We start from the raw sequence: 23,320 nt of genomic DNA on the forward strand, positions 1-23,320 counted from the left end.
TCAATACTGGAGTAACAGGGAGTGCTGCAGGGCAGGAGAGAGTGTTAGTGGGAGGGGGAGTCTCAATACTGGAGTAACAAGGAGTGCTGCAGGGCAGGAGAGAGTGTTAGTGGGAGGGGGAGTCTCCCTACTGGAGTAACAGGGAGTGCTGCAGGGCAGGAGAGAGTGTTAGGGGGAGGGAGAGTCTCAATACTGGAGTAACAAGGAGTGCTGCAGGGCAGGAGAGAGTGTTAGTGGGCGGGGGAGTCTCAATACTGGAGTAACAGGGAGTGCTGCAGGGCAGGAGAGAGTGTTAGTGGGCGGGGGAGTCTCAATACTGGATTAACAGGGAGTGCTGCAGGGCAGGAGAGAGTGTTAGGGGGAGGGAGAGTCTCAATACTGGAGTAACAAGGAGTGCTGCAGGGCAGGAGAGAGTGTTAGAGGGAGGGGGAGTCTCAATACTGGAGTAACAGGGAGTGCTGCAGGGCACCAGAGAGTGTTAGAGGGAGGGGGAGTCTCAATACTGGAGTAACAGGGAGTGCTGCAGGGCAGGAGAGAGTGTTGGAGGGAGGGGGAGTCTCAATACTGGAGTAACAGGGAGTTCTGCAGGGCAGGAGAGAGTGTTAGGGGGAGGGGGAGTCTCAATACTGGAGTAACAGGGAGTGCTGCAGGGCAGGAGAGAGGTGCATTGGTTAAGTGGTGTGTGTGTGTGTTGGGGGTGGGGGTGGGGGGAGGTCTCAGTGCTGGAGTAACAGGGAGTGCTGCAGGGCAGGACTTTGAGCAAACTGCGCTCACTGCACCTTGATGTCTGCCTGTAATATCTTGGGGAAGCAGGAACTGTCTGAGGGGGGGGGGGTCTTGCCCCTCGCCCCCCCCCAGCCCGGGCCTCGGGGAAGCTTAGAGCCCACCCCGCAGGACGTCCTAGGCACGCCTCGGTTTTCTGCCGCCCTGCGCGGCTCCTCTTGCCGAGGTCCCTTAGCGCCGTCACATGGCCCAGCGCCCCCTCCTCCCCCTCCCCTCCATCAGGATCCGGGAGCGGAGGAGGAGGAGGGAAGAAAGTGAGCGCGAGCCAGAGAGGAGGCTTCTGCCGAGGAACTTCGGGCTGCCGCCTCTGCCCAGAGCGTTTTCCCGGCTCCGATCCTGCCGGCGCTCCTGCCGCTGCCCGCCCGGGGAAGGAATGGCTGTGAGTGCCGGGGACCGCGCCCTCTCCGCCTTCCGGAGGGGCACAAGGAGGCTGCTGGTTCTCTGCATGGGTAAGAGCGCCGGTCCTCTCCGCCCCCTCTCCCCCTGCTCCCCACTACGGGTCCCCTGGGGGGGGGGGGGAGGATGCCACCCGCAGACTCCGATTTATCCTTGGGTGACCCCCACCTTCCCGCATATCCCCCAAATCCTCCGCCTGCCGCTAACCCTTGCTGCGGTGCGGGATGCGGGATGGGGGCAGCGCAGGCAGTGCTCGGAGACTGCAAAGTTTTGTTTTTTTTTAATGCCCTTGGTGAGAGCAGGTGCAGCACTTCCTCTCGGACTTTAGATAATCTGCTCCCCCTCTCCTAGTGCTGTCCTGTGCCTGCGCCCCCGGCCTCCTGCTTCTGTAGGTTACATGTATGTGCGTTGTGCACATCATGCGTCCTAGGGGGGGGGAGGGCTACATGCCTGCAAACTCTTTCCTGGCTCCCGCTACAGATCCCTTCAGTATAAAAGTGCATCCCTGTAAGCAGCCGAATAGAGCCCAGCTCCGGGGAGACCTGCGGTGGATGCAGGAAAGGCGATCAGAGCGGTATAGAGAGGGACTGCATGCTTGGGTGGCTTCTAGCTGGCATGCCCAGAATGGATGCAGTGCTGCGGGAGTGCTGCAGCTCCCGGAGCCCCAGCCTTGGCTCTCTTACAAGGAAGAGCTGCTGCAAGCACTTACTGAGTAACCTTGAGATAGCAGGCACTGTGAAAGGGTCAGAGAGATAACCGATGCTAGAAAAGAAAAGGTCCTTTTCCATTTGTAAGTGACTCTCACATGGAAAGGAGACCCGTGCCAGCATTCGTATCAGCATAGGATGTTCTGTCTTCTCACCCCAGGAATGTGCAAGAGATTGCTAAGGGAATAGGATTGGAAAGCGAAGCCGTTTTTCTTGGCATGAGATTAGTGGCTCCTTCGTCTCTTTATTCCTCCTCTCAGCATCTGACTAATTGATTCGGGTCCCCTGTATCCCTTCTTACAGCTCAGGAGCCAGTGTCTCCCCTCATCCCAGGGCTGGGGCATTCTTCCTCCCGGGCCCATTTTCATGAATGTCAGCCCGACTCGCATGTTTCCTGCACACTGAATGTAGGTCAGTGGTTTGGAAGAGAGCTCACCACCTCAGCAGAACTGAGACTGCAGTGGTGTCAGGCTGCAGCAGCGTCAAATAATCCCTCAGATTCATCTCAGCTGGGCAGGCTGCATGGGACAGTGGGTCTTTCATCTCCTGTCGTTTATTCTGTTACTATAGATGGGCCAATATCCCATCTCCCCTCCTATTTCATTTCTGCTGAATTAAGGAAGGAGAGAAAGCAGATGTCAGCAGTTTGATAGTGATCCGTCAACTACAACCCTGGAAAATAAGCTCTGCCATCACTGCTCATTCTTTTGTAAAGTAGGGAGAAGAGAAGCCCCCTACTCAGCCTTTCATAGCACATCATACCTTGCAGTCCCTCCCAGCACTAATTTCTCTCTCATTGATTTCAGACAGTAAGACTCCAAAAGTGGTAACACAGGAGTCGGGAAGAGAGAATGAAGCTGACCCTCATACAGACACACACACACACATATAGACCCCAGGAGTCACATGCCCCAGGAGTCAGGCAGAAGGGATGAAGCTGGACCCCCCCCCCCCCCCACACACACACACATACTGTTAAGTGCAGTACATACTCCAGGAGTCAAGCAGAAGGGATGAAGCACACACACACACACACACACACACACACACACATACACACACCAGGAATCAGGCAGAAGGGATGAAGTTGACCCTCACACACACACACACACACACACATACACACACCAGGAATCAGGCAGAAGGGATGAAGTTGACCCTCACACATACACACACACACAGACCCCAAGAGTCAGGCAGAGGGGATGAAGCTGATCCCCCCCCCCTCTCTCTCTCTCTCACACACACACACACTCACACACACACACAGACCCCAAGAGTCAGGCAGAGGGGATGAAGCTGATTCCCCCCCCCCCCCTCACACATACCCCTGGAGTCAGGCAGAAGGGATGAAGCTGACACATACAAATGCACACACACGCGCGCACACACACACACACACACACACACACACACATACATACCAGGAGTCAGGCAGAGGGGAGGGAGATGATTCAGGAGTCAGGAAAACAGTGATGTTTACCCCCACCCATTAGGAATCAGGAAGAGTAGGATCTAATCCAGAGACTAGACCAGTGGCCTGAATCTCGATGCCTCAGATTCTCTCAGTACCTGCTCTTCATCCTTGTAACTTTCTTAGTTCTTCAACTGTAATGCAGAGGCTGGAACTCATTAACAAACACATTGACCCATAGAAGCCTCAATATCCAAATGGAAATTGGCAAGCTGCCTAACTGCATTGTCTTCTTAATATAGAAACATGATGGCAGAAAAAGACCATATGACCCATCTAATCTGACCAACCATACAACTGCTCAGCTTTACAATCCCTATCACTCCTTCAGAGATCCCCCTGTGCTTCTCCCACGCTTTCTTGAATTCGCATATGGTCCTTGTCTCCTCTAGTTCCACTGGGAGGCCGTTCCATGCATCTACCATCCTCTCTGTCAAGAAACATTTCCTTAGATTACTCCTGAGTCTAGTCTATGCATTTGGACTGCAAAACTCCAAGGGATGGGGGTGAAATTCTTCTGTGTGGTATCTGATGATCTTAAGGTGGCCAAAGAGGTGAAAAAGGTAATGGTACAAGCCAGAAAGATTTTAACAGATACAAGAAAGTGTGACAGTTTCACACCCATTTTATCATGTCTGCACTCGCTACCACTAAAACAGTGGATTCAATTTAAATTGACATCCTTAGAAGTGAATTTTAAGATCTGTGCATGGGTGCACGTGTACGCGCATGTGCCAGCTCACACACATGAACATGGTGATTTTATAACAGATGCACGTATATACATGCATACATGCGCTTATTATAAAATCAATTTTATATTGATGTGTGCATGTGCGTGCAAATGCCGCCTCGATTGCGTAAGTGGGGGGATTTTAGTAGATACGGCACCGACGCAGTTACCTATTTCTCCGATTCATTCCCAGTTCTCCCCAGTAAAGGAGAGGACTTCCTAAACCCCTAGCTAACTTGCCTCCCTTTTACCCTATTAGCCTTGACCCTTAAAATGCCGCTGACTAGCCTAGTTTATTTTATTTTAATACTTACATGCTGCCTGTAGCAGAAGTAAAGTTACTCGGTATGGGGACCCCGGCGCGCAGACTCAGTATGGGGACCCCGGCGTGCAGACTCAGTATGGGGACCCCGGTGCGCAGACTTCATGGTGCAGATTTGGCCTGCCCAGAACCCCACTCACTCCCCACCCCTTTCTTAAACTTTATGGTTTGTACGGGTACAGGGAGATATGTGCATACTCATGTGCTTTTTAAAATCCGCGCAGTGCGCACCGGGCCAAGTCACAAGTGTATCTCCCGACTTTGGTGTACGCAGGGCTTTTAAAATCAACCAGTTAATGCATAAACGTTTGCACAGCGACTCAACCTCTTGGCACGTTTATAAACCCACACGCCAAATGAGATCGGCAAATAAAAACATATTGGATGTTCCCTCTCTGAAACTGACACATTTGGTCATCCCAAGGGTAAGAGCTTTCTCAGTGGCTAGACCATTACTTTGGAACGCTCTTCCTGAGCAAATTATACCATGCCTAAAGGCATTTAAAATGGTTTGGAAACCTACCTATTTGTGCAAATCTAGGGTACTGAAGTCTGTTAAAACCCACATTATGCACAGCAGGCTTAAAGTTGGCACACAGCCTCTCTGATTTTAAAATAGAATTCGACCGTGGTTTGAATGACAGATGCGAATCAAACAAGACCCCCTTCTCCCCCCAAGTTTTGAATAGAATACAAAAAATAAAGTGAAATTCTATTAATAGACAAACTAGGCAGATCAATTACTATAGCAGTTTGGCTGCTTCCAATTTTCAAATATTATGAGAAAGACTGTTACTGATCAACCAATGATGAACACCCTGCATTCAAAGTCACAATCCTGAGCTACAGAACAAAGGATCTGTGTATTGTCAGCATATATCATAAACTGCACCCCCTTTTTAGGTATGACGGAACATACAGGTTGCATGAAACTATTAAATAGATCAGTGGTTTCCAATCTGGGGTCCGCGAGACTATCCCAGGAGATCTACCAGAAGGGAGGCAAGAAAATTAAGCTGGGCTGCTGCCACAGGCCAGGAGAGCGAGAGCCGGGTCTATTATGGCCATGAAAACTTCACCCCGCACTGCTGCAGACCAGGAGCAGGAGCATTAGAAAAGGGCCATTTTAACCAGTTAAGAAGCCTGAAACCGCACTGCCACATGCCCAGCGGAGGTAGGGAAGAGAGGGACGGCTTGCAGCCCTTGAGAGCCATAAACCCCGCAGCCGCACTGTGAGGATGTGGGGGACGTCGCTGAGGAAAGCAGGGTGGTCACAGCAGTGAGAAGCATTTCTCGCTACTGCCATGTGCTCTGTCACCGGCCTGACAGCGAAAGAGGAGAGGAGAGCTGCACTAAAAAAAGGGAGCAGGATGACTGAGAGGAGGAAATGCTCTTTTGCATTTGTTTTATTAATTTTTATCTTGAACATGATTTAGTTCAGATGTTATACGTTATGATTATTATGGATGTGACTTTTTTTTTTTTTTTTTGGTAAATCTGTTCTGGACAAAATTTTGGAGGCAGCGGTATACAAACCTTTTTTAAATAAATATGAGAGAAAAGACAGAGGGGAGAAGGAATGAAACTGGAATGAAGGAAGAAAGGGGGAATCCCTCCACTCTCAGGAATCCCTGAGAGTGGAGGGCAGCCTAACAGGGGAGAGAGGACCAGCAGAGACTGGGGCAGAAAAGAGAGGACTCCCAGGAGAGAGAGGGATAGAGGACTGCCATCGATGACCACCCGAGATCGAGAGGAGAGGAGAGGACATTAAACACAGTCATCTAGGGCAACACACAGGAAGACATGGAGATCTCAGAAGCCTTCTTCCCTCTGAAAAGCAGGCGGCTGTTTTGCTTTTTCTAAAATCTGGATTATTTTGTGACCATCATTTCTGTATGTGCTTGGAAAATTCATAGGAGAAGCTAAAGTATGAAAGAAAAAGCAGGGGGAAAGGGGGTCAATTTTCAGGGAGGGTCATTTTTGAAAATGTTTCCCCTTGTGAAAAGGCCCTTTGAAAATTGCTACTCCCTGCCACTGAGGGTAAAATTACCTGCGCTGCGGAGAAAAAAGGAGCAGGCGGAGGGAAAGCACATGCAGGGATCTCATTTTGAAATCCTCCTGTATGCACGTTGCTCCTGCTTCAAAAGCAGATGAAAAGGACGCAGGAACAAAAGCACTGGCTTCCCCCTGCCGGCCCGAGTTTTCAAAAGGAAACTCTGCTGCGGGCAGTTTCCCTCTGAAAATCAGATTGCAGGTCTGCAGGGGCCGGTGCAGATTTTCTGCCAGGTCACACCGAGTTGCCAACCTGGAACATTTCTGAATTTGCTTTCTTTTCCCCGTTGCAGCTGGAGTTTCAACCTTTGAAGGCAATTTTTAAAGAGCTTAGGAAATTCCCATGTCCAACAAACCATACACTGATACCAGCAAGGAGTGCTGTTGTATTTATGAAAACAGCCTGACTGCTGTTCAAAAATTAATTCTCCTCTAAACAATTGGTTAGCTAATTCAAAACTACTTTCTCTAAAATTGTTCTCAAAACTGGTAAATTTGAAAGGGTAAGTAACCATTTTCTATTTACCATTCCACTCCACCTGTGATCTTATACATTTCAGTCATATCCCTTCCTAGTCCATCACTCTTTTCCAAGCTAAAGAGCCCTAATCTGCTTAGCCTTTCTCCATAAGGAAGCTGTTCCAGCCCCTTTTATTATTTTTTGTTGCCCTTCTCTGCATCTTTTCTATGTCTGCTATGTCTTTTTGAGATGGGGGCGACCAGAACTGCACACAATATTCAAGATGAGGTCAAACCATAGATCTATAAAATGGCATTACGGTAGAATATTCTCAGTTTTTCTCCCTATTCCTTTCCAAATATTTCCTAATATTCTGTTTGCCTTTTTGACCGCCGCCGCCGCACACTGAGCTGAAGATTTCACGGTATTGTCCACAAGGACTCTAAGGTTTTTTTTCCTGGTTGGTGACTCCTACACAGCATCGTGTACTTGTAGTTGGGATTATTTTTCCATGCGTGCATTATTTTGCATTTGTCCACATTAAATCGCATCTGCCATTCAGAAGACCGGTCGCCCAGTCTCACAAGGTTCTTCTGCAGTTCTTCACAATCCACTGCTGCTTTAACGACTCAACACAATTTTGTGTCATCTGCAAATGTGGTCACCCCACTCATTATTCCTTTCTCCAGATTATTTATGAATATGCTAAATAGCACAGGTCCCAATACAGACCTCTGGGGCACTCCACTTCAGGTCCTGAAGTGGTTTTCAGTCTGACCATCAAACCAAGAGTCTAGACCTGTTGCTACTGCCCCAGATCAGTGCTCTTCTAGGTAGTTCAGGTAGGTCAAGAATCAAGATACAAACTGACTTTTACACACATAGCCCATTGATGCAGTTATCATGAAATAAGCTATACCAGCTAGATGGGTCTTTGGCCACAGATCCCAAAAATGATCCTGTATTTGAAAATTATTCCAAATAAGACGATGCTCAGAGACGAGGGGGCGCTTGAAAATCCCAAGTCTCCTTCCAGATTTTTCTGGCATGGCGATGTCAGAGAATTCCCCAAAACTTTCCCACTCACTGGAAATTTTCCAGAGGACCCAACTACACCCCCTACTGGATGAGAAGACATGTCATAAAATCAGAGGGGTCGGGTGCACTGGATTGTACCATTCTCTGAGTAAGGGGCAAAAGGGTATTATACTTGTCTGACAGTGTTACACTTGTCTGGCAGTGTTACCGCTTTATGGGCTCCTTCGTGGGGCCATGAGTGGGTAACAAATGAGGCTATGGGTATGGGCATTGCTCTTGATTCAATTATTGAAGGTCTTTTGCTTTGACCATGGCCAGTGTTTGTGGTGTTAATATTCCTGTTGTGCTTGGTCGTGGAAGGTATGGCATCTTTTCTCTTTCAATCTGGGTGTCCACACATGAAAGCAGTTTAGTGTATCCTCCTGTAGCTCATTCTGTTGCGATAATTCTGAACAGGCTAGTTTGTCACTGGCATATACCAATGCATGCTCTGTGAGAAGAAAAGATGTTGAGATTCCTGATTTATTATTGCTTTTAGATATTGATATGTTTTCCATTACTGAATCCTGGCACACAAATGCTGATGCAATTATCTTGAACAACTTGTGTCCTTCAAATTACACATATGTAGGGATATCAAAGGAGGGTAAGAGAGGGGTGATCATATTTAAAAAAGATTTGCCTGGGGTTAAATTACCCCTTGTTGCTCCTGTAGGTTGTGAGGTTTGTTGATAAAGCTGCATTCTTGGATTTTGGTTTTGTATATTCCTCCTGGTCAAGTTGTTGTAATAACGAACAAGATTATAACATTATTCACCTCATTGCATTTGTGTTATGACAATGTAATTTTACTTGGAGATTTAATTTACATTTTGATGATGATCATTCTACAAATATTAATACTTTTAAGGCCTCTTTGCATGCATTGGCACTTAACCAATTGGTTGATTCCCCCACACGTTGGATTATATTTTAGTGACGGATCAAATTTTGAAGGATGGTGTTGTCTCATCTGTATATTCCATGCTCGGATCATAAACTGCTATCATGTGAATTGACATTGGAGCAGCTTATCAATAGGTCAGTATTTGTTAGGAGGAGTGCGAAAGCTAAATTAGATAAAGATCAGTTTATAGCTATAGGAGGATGCAAACCAAGAAGCTGATTTTGCTACAACGGGCAGGCTGTAAGCTGAGGGGATTTAGCTATTAGCCAATAAGAGGAGGAAGGACATCAGGGTTCAACAATGTCCATAAAGTTCAAGAGCAAAGTTTTATTAGATATAGGCAAGCAAAAGAGTTCAATCGTCAGCATCAAGCCAAATAATTGTATCAGTAAATTCACGATCCCTCGACACGGGCCATGTTTCGAAAAGACTGCATCGGGAGGGAGCCCACGAGTAATAAAGAACTCATCTAAAAAGTGAGTGCTGTTGTGTCAAAAGCACTGAATTCCCAAACAAATAGAGAGAAATATTCAAAGGGGCTTCTGAATAGAGTTTTAGGGTACTTGTTTGATTTGGAAAAACTTTTACCCTGACAGGGCTTGCCCGCTCCAAATCCTGATTTGTACAATCCTCAATAAGATTATTGTAAACGTTTTTCCATGGTATGAAGAGGAAGATCATTAAGGGAAGGGGAGATGATGAGAAGGTGAAAGGAAGGGAAGGGAAGAGAAATGGGTGAAGCTGGAGGAGAGTAGGAGAGATGCTGGGGGAAGAGAGAGAAGGGAAGATGGGGGAAGAGAGAGAAGGGAAGATGCTGTAGTAGTTGTGGGAAGGGAAAAAGAGAGAATGAGATATACTGGTGGTGGTGGGGAGGGGGGGGAGAGAGAAAGAGAGATGCTGTGGTGGGGAAGAGAGAAGGGAGGGGAGAGGGGTGGATTGTGCAGTATACATCTCTACATCCCCTTCCCCAGGCTACCCTAGGAAGCATAAGAACATAAGAACATGCCATACTGGGTCAGACCGAGGGTCCATCAAGCCCAGCATCCTGTTTCCAACAGTGGCCAATCCAGGTCACAGGTACTTGGCAAGTACCCAAAACCTAAGTCTATTCCATGTTACTGTTGCTAATGGCAATGGCTATTCTCTAAGTGAACTTAATAGCAGGTAATGGACTTCTCCTCCAAGAACTTATCCAATCCTTTTTTAAACACAGCTAGACTAACTGCACTAACCACATCCTCTGGCAACAAATTCCAGAGTTTAATTGTGCGTTGAGTAAAAAAGAACTTTCTCCAATTAATTTTAAATGTGCCACATGCTAACTTCATAGAATGCCCCCTAGTCTTTCTATTATCCGAAAGCGTAAATAACCGATTCACATCTACCCGTTCTAGACCTCTCATGATCTTAAAGACTTCTATCATATCCCACCTCAGTCGTCTCTTCTCCAAGCTGAAAAGTCCTAACCTCTTTAGTCTTTCCTCATAGGGGAGCTGTTCCATTCCCCTTATCATTTTGGTCGCCCTTCTCTGTACCTTCTCCATCGCAATTATATCTTTTTTGAGATGCGGCGACCAGAATTGTACACAGTATTCAAGGTGCGGTCTCACCATGGAGCGATACAGAGGCATTATGACATTTTCCGTTTTATTCACCATTCCCTCTGTTTGCTTTTTTGACTGGCGCAGCACACTGAACTGACGATTTCAATGTGTTATCCACTATGACGCCTAAATCTCTTTCTTGGGTGGTAGCTCCTAATATGGAACCTAACATTGTATAACTAGAGCATGGGTTATTTTTCCCTATATGCATCACCTTGCACTTATCCACATTAAATTTCATCTGCTATTTGGATACCCAATTTTCCAATCTCAGAAGGTCTTCCTGCAATTTATTACAATCTACTTGTGATTTAACTACTCTGAGCAATTTTGTATCATCTGCAAATTTGATTACCTCACTCGTCGTATTTCTTTCCAGATCATTTATAAATATATTGAAAAGTACGGGTCCCAATACAGATCCCTGAGGCACTCCACTGCCTACTCCCTTCCATTGAGAAAATTATCCATTTAATCCTACTCTCTGTTTCCTGCTTTTAGCCAGTTTGTAATCCACAAAAGGACATCGCCACCTATCCCATGACTTTTTACTTTTCCTAAAAGCCTCTCATGAGGAACTTTGTCAAAGCCTTCTGAAAATCCAAATACACTACGTCTACCGGTTCTCTACATGTTTATTAACTCCTTCAAAAAAGTGAAGCAAATTTGTGAGGCAAGACTTGCCTTGGGTAAAGCCATGCTGACTTTGTTCCATTAAACCATGTCTTTCTATATGTTCTGTGATTTTGATATTTAGAACACTTTCCACTATTTTTCCTGGAACTGAAGTCAGGCTAACTGGTCTGTAGTTTCCCGGATCACTCCTGGAGTCCTTTTTAAATATTGGGGTAACATTAGCCACCCTCCAGTCTTCAGGTACAATGGATGATTTTAATGATAGGTTACAAATTTTTACTAATAGGTCTGAAATTTCATTTTTGAGTTCCTTCAGAACCCTAGGGTGTATACCATCCGGTCTAGGTGATTTACTACTCTTCAGTTTGTCAATCAGGGCCTACTACATCTTCTAGGTTCACTGTGATTTGGTTCAGTCCATCTGAATCATTACCATGAAAACCCTTCTCCAGCACGGGTACCTCCCCAACATCCTCTTCAGTAAACACCGAAGCAAAGAAATCATTTAATCTTTCCGCTATGGCCTTATCTTCTCTAAGTGTCCCTTTAACCCCTCGATCATCTAACGGTCCAACTGACTCCCTCACAGGCTTTCTGCTTCGAATATATTTTAAAAAGTTTTTACTGTGAGTTTTTGCCTCTACGGCCAACTTCTTTGTTGCATCCATCGGACTCAGATGGCTTCGTCCCACATGCCTCACCTCAATAATAGGTTTCTCCACCAGTCTCGGGAAAATGGCTACCGCCACATCTGCTTGCCACACTCACCGGCGTCCCTGGAACAGCTATGGCAAAGCATTCCGCCATGATTCACCTGAGGGCCTCCTAGGGTGCATGCGTGTCACCCACGTCTTTATTCCAGCATTGGCGCGAACCTCGGGGGCATCCCCCTCGAGTGACGTCACACCATCCGGGTATTTAGGTTGCCCATTTGCTGACTGACTTTGAGTTAGCAAGGATTGGATTCGCTCCGGTCTAAGCTGCTCTGCCGCTTCTTGCTGCTGCTGGAAGCTCTCTCTACCCTCCGGGGTTCTTCTAACTTGGGTACCTGCTCCTCGGGAGCCCTATGCTTCTTTCCAGGTGCCTATCCAGTATCAGGTACTCGATCCTCGAGTGCCTGTGTTGTCTACCTTGGTGCCTGCTACCTTTACTTCTACCTGCTGGGAACTCTGCCATTCAGCTACAAGTGATGTGAGTAATCTAACATCTACCAGTCTGCCTCACCTACAGCTCCTCGTTGAAAACCTGCATCGGAGCTCCCTATACCACCATTGTGGGACGGGTCTCCTCAGCCGAGGACCCAAGACTGCTGCGGCAGGAATCTACTCACTACTGCCACCTCTGGTGGACTCTACAAGCTATATAATAAAACTATCTCGGTGTTTGTGCATCTGAGTCTAGTCTGGTACTGCAGTTCCCCGCGGGGCTCCTCCCCGTGGGAGTGGTCATCACTGCAGCTCCTAAGAATCCACCAAACACCTCAAAACCATAACATTCTTTGAGCAGATACAGTGCAAGGCAGGGAGGTAGAACTGCTGGGGGTGTGGCAGGGTTGCCAATTTCCCAGAAATCTAAAAATATTAATACTGACACTATCTTCTGCCACATCCCTGGAAATCCTGCCTCCCCCCTTCCCAGAATGCTGGACATGTCTCTCCCCATCTCCCTTCCTCTCCCCCACTCAGCAAACTCCAAATTGGACTCCCCAACCACCACCGGTCCTCCCAGTGATTTGAAATGACCCATGTGACCCTTCTTTTTAAAAATGTGGAGACCCTGCCTTACAGAGAAAAATAACTACAAGTCCCACAATACACTGCAGTTACAAATCTTTGCGTAGTTTCTGTCCCTTCTACCCAAAAGTTGACCATTTCCTGTTTGTCTCCTCCCTTCTGAAAGTGCAAGCTTGGGGACATCATCTCTTCTCTCACTCTTACCTTTCCCTAAGAATCCATATACAGTGTGTAATCTTCAGGCATCTCCTGGATTACTCCGGTTCCCTGATTCCTTCTCTGGGGATGGAATCCTTGAGCAATGGAGACCCCCAGTGGCTGAGAACAGTAATTCAAGCTCTTCATTTTCTACCTATTCCTGGTCCCAGAGTTAGCTCCAAGGGAGGAGGGACCCATTGCTTGTGTAAAAGTCTCATCAGATGATAGGTGCACATCACATTTGTCACCATCTAATGTGGGCTTTCTGGGATCAGAGTGGTGCACTAGTGCTGACTCTCCACTATTTCCCTTCCTCACTGCAGTGTTGTCTGTCCCACCTGGGGCTGTGAGCCTGGAGGTATCGTTTGGGAAGAACAACCCTGTGACAGCGCTGAACGGCTCTGACGTACTCCTGCCCTGCTTCTTCTTCTCCTGCATTGGCTTTGAAAACGTTCACTTCGCATGGTTCTTCAACAAAACTGAGCTGGTGAGCTTATCCATTTATTTATGTATTCATTCATTTTTATACCACCTTCCCATTCTTCTAGAGGGTGTCTGAAGCAGTGCACAATGAAACACAAACAATACATACAGCTGCATGTTTGAGGAGAGTGGGGAACATGTTTATCGGCATAAAATGGGAAGGGGGAGTAGTTCTCTGTTATGTTATCCTGTTTGGTTTGACAGGGAGTTGTTGTTATATATTTACTCTATTTATACTGGCTATATATTCCTTTATTGTGGTTTGTACCCTCTTCCTTTTTGACAATAAAAATCATTTTGCAAAAAAAAAAAACCCAAAACAAAACAAAAAGATAAAAAAAAGGTCATAAAATAATAGAGGTGTGTATTTGTCCCATCCGTTTCAGCGGACATGCGCGTACATCGCTGACTTTCTAGTCTATGCAGGAAATGGAGAGTGTGCATGTACTTTTAATAATGAGATACAGGCATACTCTCCGTTTTCCTGCGTGTACTAGAAAGTCGGCAAAGTTGCGCACAGATTTTCCGAAACAGTTGTGACGAATGCACCTTCTCTATAAAATAGCATAAAACAAATCTTGGCACCGGTCCCAGTTCTGATTAAACCAACAGAGTCTTCACAACATTCAAAAAGAAACTTCACAACATTCAAAAAGAAACTCAAGACCTGGCTCTTTACAAAAGCCTACACTTAAAGGTCTAGCTCAGAACCACATCCCAGAACTTGAATCATTCTCGCTTTTATAATCATATCAAACAACTCCTAATTTTATCCTTGGTCTCACAATTCCAAATCATTAAATATTTGAGCATGCTACACCCATACCTCTTAATCCAGATGTAACCTCAGTTTTTGAAGTCTTCACTCCTATAGAAATAACCGCCAGTTCTTATTTACTTAACCCTATTCTGTAGACGTAACTTTTCATGAAGACTGTAATCTGTAAACACCTGTATTTATTATAAGAATTTGTATTTACTATTTATATTTATTATTTAGCCATTAACATTGTTCTGTTACCACTTGGTACTATTTCTCTCCTTTACCTCAAACTCTAAGTTCCTACTAAGTTAGCCATGTTATTTATACCCAATTGTTGGATGTAATTGTATATTTGTTTAATTGTTCAATCTGTTTGATGTAATTTTCTGTTCCTTGTTCTGTGTAAACCGAAGTGGTATGCACAAGTGCATGAACTCCGGTATATAAAAGCCTTTAAATAAATAAATAAATAAATAAACATTCCAGCCGTCCTGACCACTTTAATAAACTGGGACGAGAAAAGTCTTAAGATGTTTCTAAAGGTGACATACTCAGACTCCTGCCTCAGAACTTCGGGCAACTTGTTGCAAAGTTGAGGGCCATTCCCCAAGCATATCCGAGTCCACACCAGCACTTTAGACACTTCTACAGTGGTAGGGAGCCACGTGATGGAATGAGCCGGAGGCACAACGTGAGCGGCCTCTGTTCCAGCAGCTGTGCCGGTTCTCTCCCCAGATAAGACTATAATCCAAGGCTTCCCAAACCTGTCCTGGGGACCCCACAGCCAGTCGGGTTATCAGGATACCCACACTGAATATGCATGCAAAATTTGCATATGCTGAGTCTTCATTATATGAAAATTTATCTCATGCCTATTCATTGTGGGTATCCTGAAAACCCGACTGGCTGTGGGGTCCCCAGGACAGGTTTGGGAAGCCCTGCCCTGAAGTGGTTAAATTCAAGAACTGTTTGGGGGAACCGGTGCTTAACTTTCTAGCGTGGCAAATGAGTCCAAGAATGGCAACAAAATCTGTTAGAAAGGAGAGAGAAAAACTGAAGGCAGCGGAGAGTTATGCAGCCACAGTAGGAAGTGAAATGCTGGTAATGGAGAGTATAACTGCAGTGGTACTGGAGGCCAATTTTCATAAAATGCATAGAAAACAGGAGCAAATAACTATACCCTTATCACATTTCGGAAAGAGAGTTACTACGTTGGGATGGAGAATGTCCTTTTTAGGAAGGGAGTGAAAAAGGCATCCCACTGAGATTCCTGAAACTAGGCTAGGTTCCCAAACAAAAGAAGAAATCAAGAATGGGCCCCAACTGTATTAGATGCCTGAGTGTCCAGATCCCTAGCTCACTAAACAGGCTTTACTCCCTAACTTCCTATAAAACAGAAGCTAGCAGTTTGGGCCTCCCTATTCATTTTCATGGACTGGAAGGATATCTGCCAAAAAAAAAATGAACGTCCTGCCTAGAGTACCTTTTCTGTCAGGGTCCCGGATTTGTTTTTTACAGTGTTAAATTCAGCTTTGTCTAAATTTATATGGCTAGGGAAAAGGTGAAGGCAGCTCTATATGTACTATCTTGCTCCTCAACTTCCAACAGTGTCAAAAGGCAGCACATTTGAAGAGAGCATTATCACATGGTTTAAAAACCCATGCGTAAGCATTGGCTAAGCATTGAGAGAAGCTGGGCACAGAATAATGGTTTTCAGCTATTTCCCTGGATCTCCCCCGAACCTTGAATGTCCCTTTGCAGGTTGGATACCTCATATAACGGCTAGCTCCTCTATTCCTTCCCCGCTGCCCCCTTTCGGGCCGCTCCAGGTGTGGCCGCAAGTTTTCGACGCGCTAGCTTTACCCCTTAACACGCAGCCAACCCCCCCCCCCCCCGAAACTATTAGCGCCCGCAACATGCAAATGCATGTTGATGGCGCTATTAGATATTCCCGCGCGATCCAGAAAGCAAAATGTGCAACCAAGCCACACATTTTACTTTCAAAAATTAACGCCTGCCCAAAGGCTGGCGTTAATTTCTGCCAGCGCCGGGGAAGTGTACAGAAAAACAGAAAAGACTGCTTTTCTGTACACCCTCCGACTTAATATCATGGCGATATTAAGTCGGAGGCCCCAAAAATAAAAAAATAAAAAAATAATGTTTTAAAATGGGCCCGCGGCCCGCAGGTCGGAAAACAGATGCTCAAGTATGCCGGCGTCCGTTTTCCGAACCCGTGGCTGTCAGTGGGTTTGAGAACAGACGCTGGCAAAATTGAGCGTTGGTTGTCAAACTCGCTGACAGCTGCCGCTCCTAACAAAAAAGAGGCGCTAGGGACGCCCTCACTTATTCTCTTCTGAGAATAAGTGAGGGCAATTCCCTATGTGCAACCACCCCCAAAAAATGGTTACAAATTGTTACACCACTGGTGCCGAACCCCTGATAGATGATCTAAAATGAGTTGCCTTCCTCGTGATAGATGTTGGCGGGACTGTGGAGAAAATGGTTCATTTTTTTCACATTTGGTGGACATGCCTGGTTATCCAGATTATAGTGGTCTGAAATGTATCTCTTGCATCTACCATATTTCTGGGATCTTTCTTGTTCTGCCGTCTGAGGGAATATTACCCACCAAAAGAGACGAGATTAAACTAGTCAGCCATATGTTGGTAGGTGCAAGGTGTAACGTAGCCTTCCACTGGAGATCATCTACAGCTCCCTCAATGGCTTGCTGGTTGTGCTATGGGGAGTATATACTATGGACATCATAACTTTCTGTGTTAGGGATTTCTGTCATGATGTTCCAAAAGAATGGGAACCCTCTAGGTTGAAAGTGGCTTCCTTATTTATTCCCATGCACGATGGTGATGGAGGTTGATATTGTAGAGTGGAGTTAATGTCTAAAAATGTCTAGGGACTATATTTATATATACAATATATATGTGTCATGAAATTTCCTGTTTGAACTTGAAATATATTAATACTTACCTGTACTACTCCTAATTCAATCCAGGTTTCTTCTTCTTAAGTTCTATGATAGATCTGTTTTATCAGTTCCATGCATCTTTTATTTATTGCATTTTTACCTTTTATATAGAATTGTTCTATTTTCTATTTGCTGACTTATTGTCCTTACATAGTGTATCAATAAAGCATTCTTAAATTAAAAAAAAAGAGAGACATTCTCTCCTATGTCTGGGTGGCCCTCAATGTTCATCCCCTTGGCCGTGCCCCTTTAAAGGTGCATAGGCAGGCTGGCAGTGATTCTATTTTACAGTAGTCTGCCTGCTGCTGGCTCTTGAACCCCTCCTTGTTTCAACGAACAGGACACCACCACTCAGACTAAGAAAGGCTTGGGAGAAAGTGCTGCCTGCATCCCTACACAGGGTTGACTTTAGTGCCAGCAGGGCCCTCCACAAGCACTGAAATGGCACCCTGCATATCTGGGGGCACCCCTAGAGGAGAGGTTCCTGACCCTGACCCGAGGGACCTCCAGCCTGTCAGGTTTTCAGGATCATCACAATGAATATGCAAGAGAGAGATTTGTATGCACGGCCTCCTTGCATGCAAATTTATTTCATGCATATTGCGGATATCCTGAAAACCTGACGGATTGTAAATTTGGGAGCTCACTGTCTTAGCGCATTCTGGTCTGTGGCACACTTTCAGGACCACTGGGCTCATGCCCCTGAAGTGGTGATGCCCTGTGCAACCACATAATTCACACCCCCCTAAAATTGACACTGCTCTTAGCACTTGCCTACTCAGCCTAGTGGGAAATCCAGGCTTGCGTGTTGCATTGCATGCAGAGTCTGGTTTCCTCGACTTTCCATTTCAGTTGTTGCCTGTATGTTTCTAATTCTTTATTTGCTCAGGGTTAATCTGTGTTGTGCTTGTGTGTCCAAGAGTGTAGTTTCTGCATAGGAATCGCTAGCAATGCAGCTGGCTATATTTTGTAATCTGTAGCTCCCATAGCCGATGTATTGATGCTCTAGTACCAGTGGGAGGGTTGATGCTGTGTGACACCTGAGTGTTGGTGGTGTTATGGTACGACAGGTTTGCTACAGAAGTGCTGAGTATGATTTCCTTTCTATTTCTCCTTTCTCTCTCTTCCTCTTATGCCCTCATTTTCCTTCTTGCTATACTCTATATCTCTTGTTCACTTTTCCTCCCTCTCTATATCATGTTAATGCCTCCTTCTCGCTTCCCTTTATTCTTCTCGCATACCCTCCCTTCTTCCACCTACCTCTCTCTCATTCCACCTACCACCTTCCTGTTTCTCTCTTCATCCATCTTGGCCTCCCCTTCCCTCTCTCTGTCTCTCTCCCTTTATTTCAACCTCTCCTGCCTTCCTCCCTCGGTCTTGGTCCTCCCTTGCACCATCTCTGTGTCTGCCCTTCCTCTCCATAGCTGTACGAGGGAACAATAAAGAACAAGCAGTCGCTGCCCCAGATGAAGAAGAAGAAAGATGATCAGTTTGAGCTGGCATCCAGTAATGCAGCAAAGGAATATAATATCTCCCTCCTGCTGAGGAATGTTGACTTTGAGGATGAGGGGGAGTACTCCTGCAACGTCACCAACCCCAGTGAGATGAATGCCAAACAGGGAGCTGTGGTCAAGCTTATAGTGGTCGATAAATGTGAGTGTTGGCCTTCAACCCATGGATCAAACATAGCACAAATTTTCCCAAATCACTGTCTACCCAAATCCATGGTGAATCACTGCTGTCGCATGGGCCCCCTTGAGTCTGTGGCTCCAGTGTCCCACATGGGCTATTGCCAGTGGGAGTGCCATCCCCTGTTCCTGGCAGAGCTCATCAATAACCCAGTTCCTGCAGGAAAACCTCAGGCCAGTCCTGGGCTTTCTGGCATCCTCTTCTTGATGCATTGCAGTACGTGACATGGCTGCTTTCAAAGGGAAGAATCAGGAGTACATTGCATTGGGATGGATGTTCAGAAACCAGGACTGGCCTAAGGCCATCCTCTAGATCCTGGGCCACTTGGCATTTCTGTGGAGCTGAGATGGAATGAAGTCTGTGCCTTCACTTCAGAGCCTCATCTGGAAGGATCACAGACAAAGACATGCGGCTGGTAATGTATGTGCAGACGAGAAGCTGTAACCCTGCTCACAGACAGAGGTTAAGTGCTTGCTTTTCCTTGCAGTTGTGAAGCCGGATAACACGCTGATGCTGATCATTCTGGCTGCTGTTGGTGGGTTCATTGGCTTCCTCATCCTTGTTTTTATTCTAAAGAAGGTCATCTGCTTCGCCCTGAAAAAGAACCAGGAGAAGAAGTGAGGAATGCCAGTTCTAGTCCATTCTGCATGCTTTGTGTGACTGTGTGTGCAGTCAGTAGGTCTATGTGTGTTTGTGTCTGCATGTACTTCCGTGGACTACATGTATGCATTTCTTGTGCCTGTGGGTGTGTGCACTTCCTGTGTATCCATTTGCGCGGTGCATGTGTGCGTGTTTATCTGTGTGTCTGCATGTGCATGATATATCTGTGTTTGTGTAACCATGAGTCTGCTTGCGTATCCGCATGTGTGCATGTGTACTTGTGTGTCCACAGGTGCATATCTGCTCCCCCTGTGCTTTCCAATCCCCTGGTAAAGTACTCGTTTGCTTTTTCCTAGGAAGGAATACCTCGTAAATTCCTCTGGAAATGACAACACAGAAAATGGCTCCAAAGCAGACATCAAAGTGAAGCCAAAAGCATGAGGCAAACAAGGGAATGGACAAGAAGCAGCAGTGTGTCCAGGGAAGAGCACCCCTGTGTAATACTGACACCCCCTGCAATATCTAGGAATATCTATATATTTATATATCTATATGCTAACAGTCCATGCATATTGGGTATGTATGCACCCAACCTTGTAATCTCACCCTCAAAAATGAAATGCCTGAACCTCAGCAACCTGTGTGGATGTGTGGAGCAGAGCACAGCACTGATATATTTAGGAGGATCATTCTATCCTTCTTGGAGCATGAAAGGAGGATGAAACTTTGTCCAGGGCAGGAGTGACAATAACGTGGAAAGAGCTCAGGATCCCAGTATGCATGGAACCTTCAGATCTTATATGTTCTCTCTCTAGTGAGTTCTGCCGCTATAACCCTTCACGTGGCATCCTGCCAGGGTCTGCTGTGCACCACATTTCCTCCATGCAGTCTGACTTCTGCTGTCACCTCCTCACCTAGGGTGCTATAAGTGCCTCTGGGTGTGCAGTTTGTCAGCCTTCCTTCCTTGGCATCCTACCAATTTCTGCAGTATGCAGTCTGCCAAGCTTCCTCCATGCAATATAAGTTCTGCTCCTGTCACCCTCTCGTCTGGCATCCTACCAGTGCTTCTAGGTATGCAGTGCACCGAGCTTCCTCATGCGTGTGAGTTCTGCTGCTCTCACCCTTTCATCCAGCGTACCTCCTGACTTCGGGTCCTTGGGAGCATTGCACTATGACTGGGAGCTGATGCTGTATCTGCCTGAGATGGCCTAGTCATTAGAATAATGAGCTAGGTTCAAATTCAAACTTCTCTCACTGACTCTAGCGATCCTATTTCCCTTTGCCTCAGGTATGCATTTAGACTGCAAGCTTCTAGGGGCAGGGACGTATTGTGTGCGGTGGTGATCAAAAGAGCAAATTATTAGGAACGGAATGGAGAATAAAAAGAAGAATTTCATAATGTTTCCGTATCGCTCCATGGTGAGACCATACCTAGAGTACTGGGTGCAGTTCTGGTCACCACATCTCCACAAAGATATAACTGAACTGAAATGAAGAAATGGGGTAACCCGTGTTAACTTTAGGTGTAACATTTCTACAGGGGTAGCCTGCATGGAGCTGCAGTTATTATCCTTATTAGAAGGGTAGCAAATAAATGGTAAATAAAGCGGAGAATGTCATAATACCTCTGTATCGCTCCATGGTGAGACAGCAGCTAGAGAACTGTGTGCAATTCTGGTTGTGGCAACTCAAAAAAGATATAGATGAACTGGAAAAGGTACAGAGAAGAGTGACCAAAATGATAAAGGGGACGGCATGGCTCCCTTATTGATAGGGCTGTTCAGCTTGGAGAAGAGATGGCTGGGTGGGGGGAGGATGGAGTATGCTAGAGGTCTATAAAATCATGAATGGAATATAATTGTTAAATGTGAATTAGTTATTTACTCTTTCAAATAATACAAAAACTAGGGGACATGCCATGAAGTTAGAAAATAGCACATTTAAAACAAATTTGAGAAACTTCTTTATAACTCATTGCACAAGTAAGCTCTGGAATTCATTGCCAGAAGATGTGGAAAAGGCAGCTAGTATAGCTGGGTTTAAAAAAAGGTTTGGACAATTTCTTGGAGGAAAGTCCATAAACTGTTATTAACACCATCCTGATATGTTATGTTTTATGTATTTTATTGTATCTTATGTTGCTTTGTTACTCACCTAGCATGATTATATCGTTATAAGTGGGCTATAAGAATTTTAAATAAATAAACAGATAGATTTGGGAAAAGCCACTACATATCCCTGGGTGTTAGCAGCATGGCATCTATTTACCGTTTGTGATCCTGCCTGGTACTTATGACCTGGACTGGCCACTGTTGGAAAAAGGATGCTGGGCTTGATGGACCTTTGATCTGACCCAGCATGGCAAGTCTTAATTTCTTATGTCTAAGATAGGTGCAGAACTGCCAAATATAGAGTCTGTGTCTGCACACTTTCACCACATTCAAACCAGAAGCGGCACTGGGGAGGGCAGAGTCTGGAACAGCATCCAAACAAATAGTACAGAACAAAACCTGATTGAAAGAGACCAGACTGAAGATCAAAGGCAAATACTAACCTTACTGCAGCCAAAGCCAGAGCTTCTTACAGATCCAAATTGCTACAAACGTTGACAAACCTTTGCTCTGCATAAGAAGCTCAGGGCTGAATATCTGTTGGGGGGGGGGGGGGGGGTGAGTGACAAGAATTGGTAGAACCACAGGGAGGGATAAGGTCCCAATACAGTACTGGAATAGCAGGGCATGCTGCAGGACAGGTTTGGGGCACACTGGCAGAGCTGTGTGAGGCGTCCTCTGACTGGAAGAGCAGCGGGTACAACAGTACCCACTGCTCTTCCAGTGGACAAGTGCAAGGGTGTTGCATATAGGGAAAAATAACCGTTGCTGTAGTTACACGATGTTAGATTCCATATTAGGAGCTACCACCCAGGAAAAAAGATCTAGGCATCATAGTAGATAATACTTTAAAATCGTCGGCTCAGTGTGCTGCAGCAGTCAAAAAAGCAATAGAATGTTAGTAATATTAGGAAGGGAATGGTTAATAGAACGGAAAATGTCATAATGCCTCTATATCGCTCCATGGTGAGACCACACCTTGAATACTGTGTACAATTCTGGTCGCCGCATCTTAAAAAAGATATAGTTTGCGATGGAGAAGGTACAGAGAAGGGCAACCAAAATGATAAAGGGGATGGAACAGCTTCCCTATGAGGAAAGGCGCTGAAGAGATTAGGGCTGTTCAGCTTGGAGAAGAGACGGCTGAGGGGGGATATGATAGAGGTTTTTAAGATCATGAGAGGTCTTGAACGAGTAGATGTGACTCGGTTATTTTCACTTTCGAATAATAGAAGGACTAGGGGGCATTCCATGAAGTTAGCAAGTAGCACATTTAAGACTAATCGGAGAAAATTCTTTTTCACTCAACGCACAATAAAGCTCTGGAATTTGTTGCCAGAGGATGTGGTTAGTGCAGTTAGTGTAGCTGGGTTCAAAAAGGATTGGATAAGTTCTTGGAAGAGAAGTCCATTAATGGCTATTAATCAATTTTACTTAGGGAATAGCCACTGCTATTAATTGCATCAGTAGCATGGGATCTTCTTAGTGTTTGGGTAATTGCCAGGTTCTTGTGGCCTGGTTTTGGCCTCTGCTGGAAACAGGATGCTGGGCTTGATGGACCCTTGGTCTGACCCAGCATGGCAATTTCTTATGTTCTTATGTTCTTAGT

At 45.8% G+C, this 23,320-nt stretch overlaps 1 protein-coding gene across 2 annotated transcripts; it reads left to right on the plus strand.

Annotated features, from left to right (window-relative positions):
* The first annotated feature begins 745 nt into the window (after nucleotides 1–745).
* SCN4B (sodium voltage-gated channel beta subunit 4) lies at nucleotides 746–21,333 on the plus strand. Of its 2 annotated transcripts, none has more exons than XM_029572263.1 (5): nucleotides 746–1,232; nucleotides 13,406–13,569; nucleotides 18,736–18,964; nucleotides 19,488–19,617; nucleotides 19,961–21,333. In XM_029572263.1, the coding sequence occupies exons 1-5, from the start codon at nucleotides 968–970 to the stop codon at nucleotides 19,971–19,973; spliced, it is 801 nt and encodes a 266-aa protein (XP_029428123.1). In that variant the 5' UTR covers nucleotides 746–967; the 3' UTR covers nucleotides 19,974–21,333. The 2 variants fall into 2 exon arrangements, with proteins under 2 accessions (XP_029428123.1, XP_029428122.1); XM_029572262.1 differs by having other exon boundaries at nucleotides 749–1,232; nucleotides 19,957–21,333.
* The last annotated feature ends 1,987 nt before the right edge of the window (nucleotides 21,334–23,320 follow it).

This window comes from Rhinatrema bivittatum, chromosome 12 (genome assembly GCF_901001135.1).
Source record: "Rhinatrema bivittatum chromosome 12, aRhiBiv1.1, whole genome shotgun sequence".
Taxonomy (NCBI): Eukaryota; Metazoa; Chordata; class Amphibia; order Gymnophiona; family Rhinatrematidae; genus Rhinatrema; species Rhinatrema bivittatum.

Bases quoted from the DNA above. Each gene is read 5' to 3' on its own strand.
- SCN4B (XM_029572262.1), top strand. From the start codon at position 968: ATGGCCCAGCGCCCCCTCCTCCCCCTCCCCTCCATCAGGATCCGGGAG. The intron at 1,233-13,405 runs GTAAGAGCGCCG...TCCTCACTGCAG, and splicing joins GCTGCTGGTTCTCTGCATGG to TGTTGTCTGTCCCACCTGGG. The intron at 19,618-19,956 runs GTGAGGAATGCC...GCTTTTTCCTAG, and splicing joins AAAAAGAACCAGGAGAAGAA to GAAGGAATACCTCGTAAATT.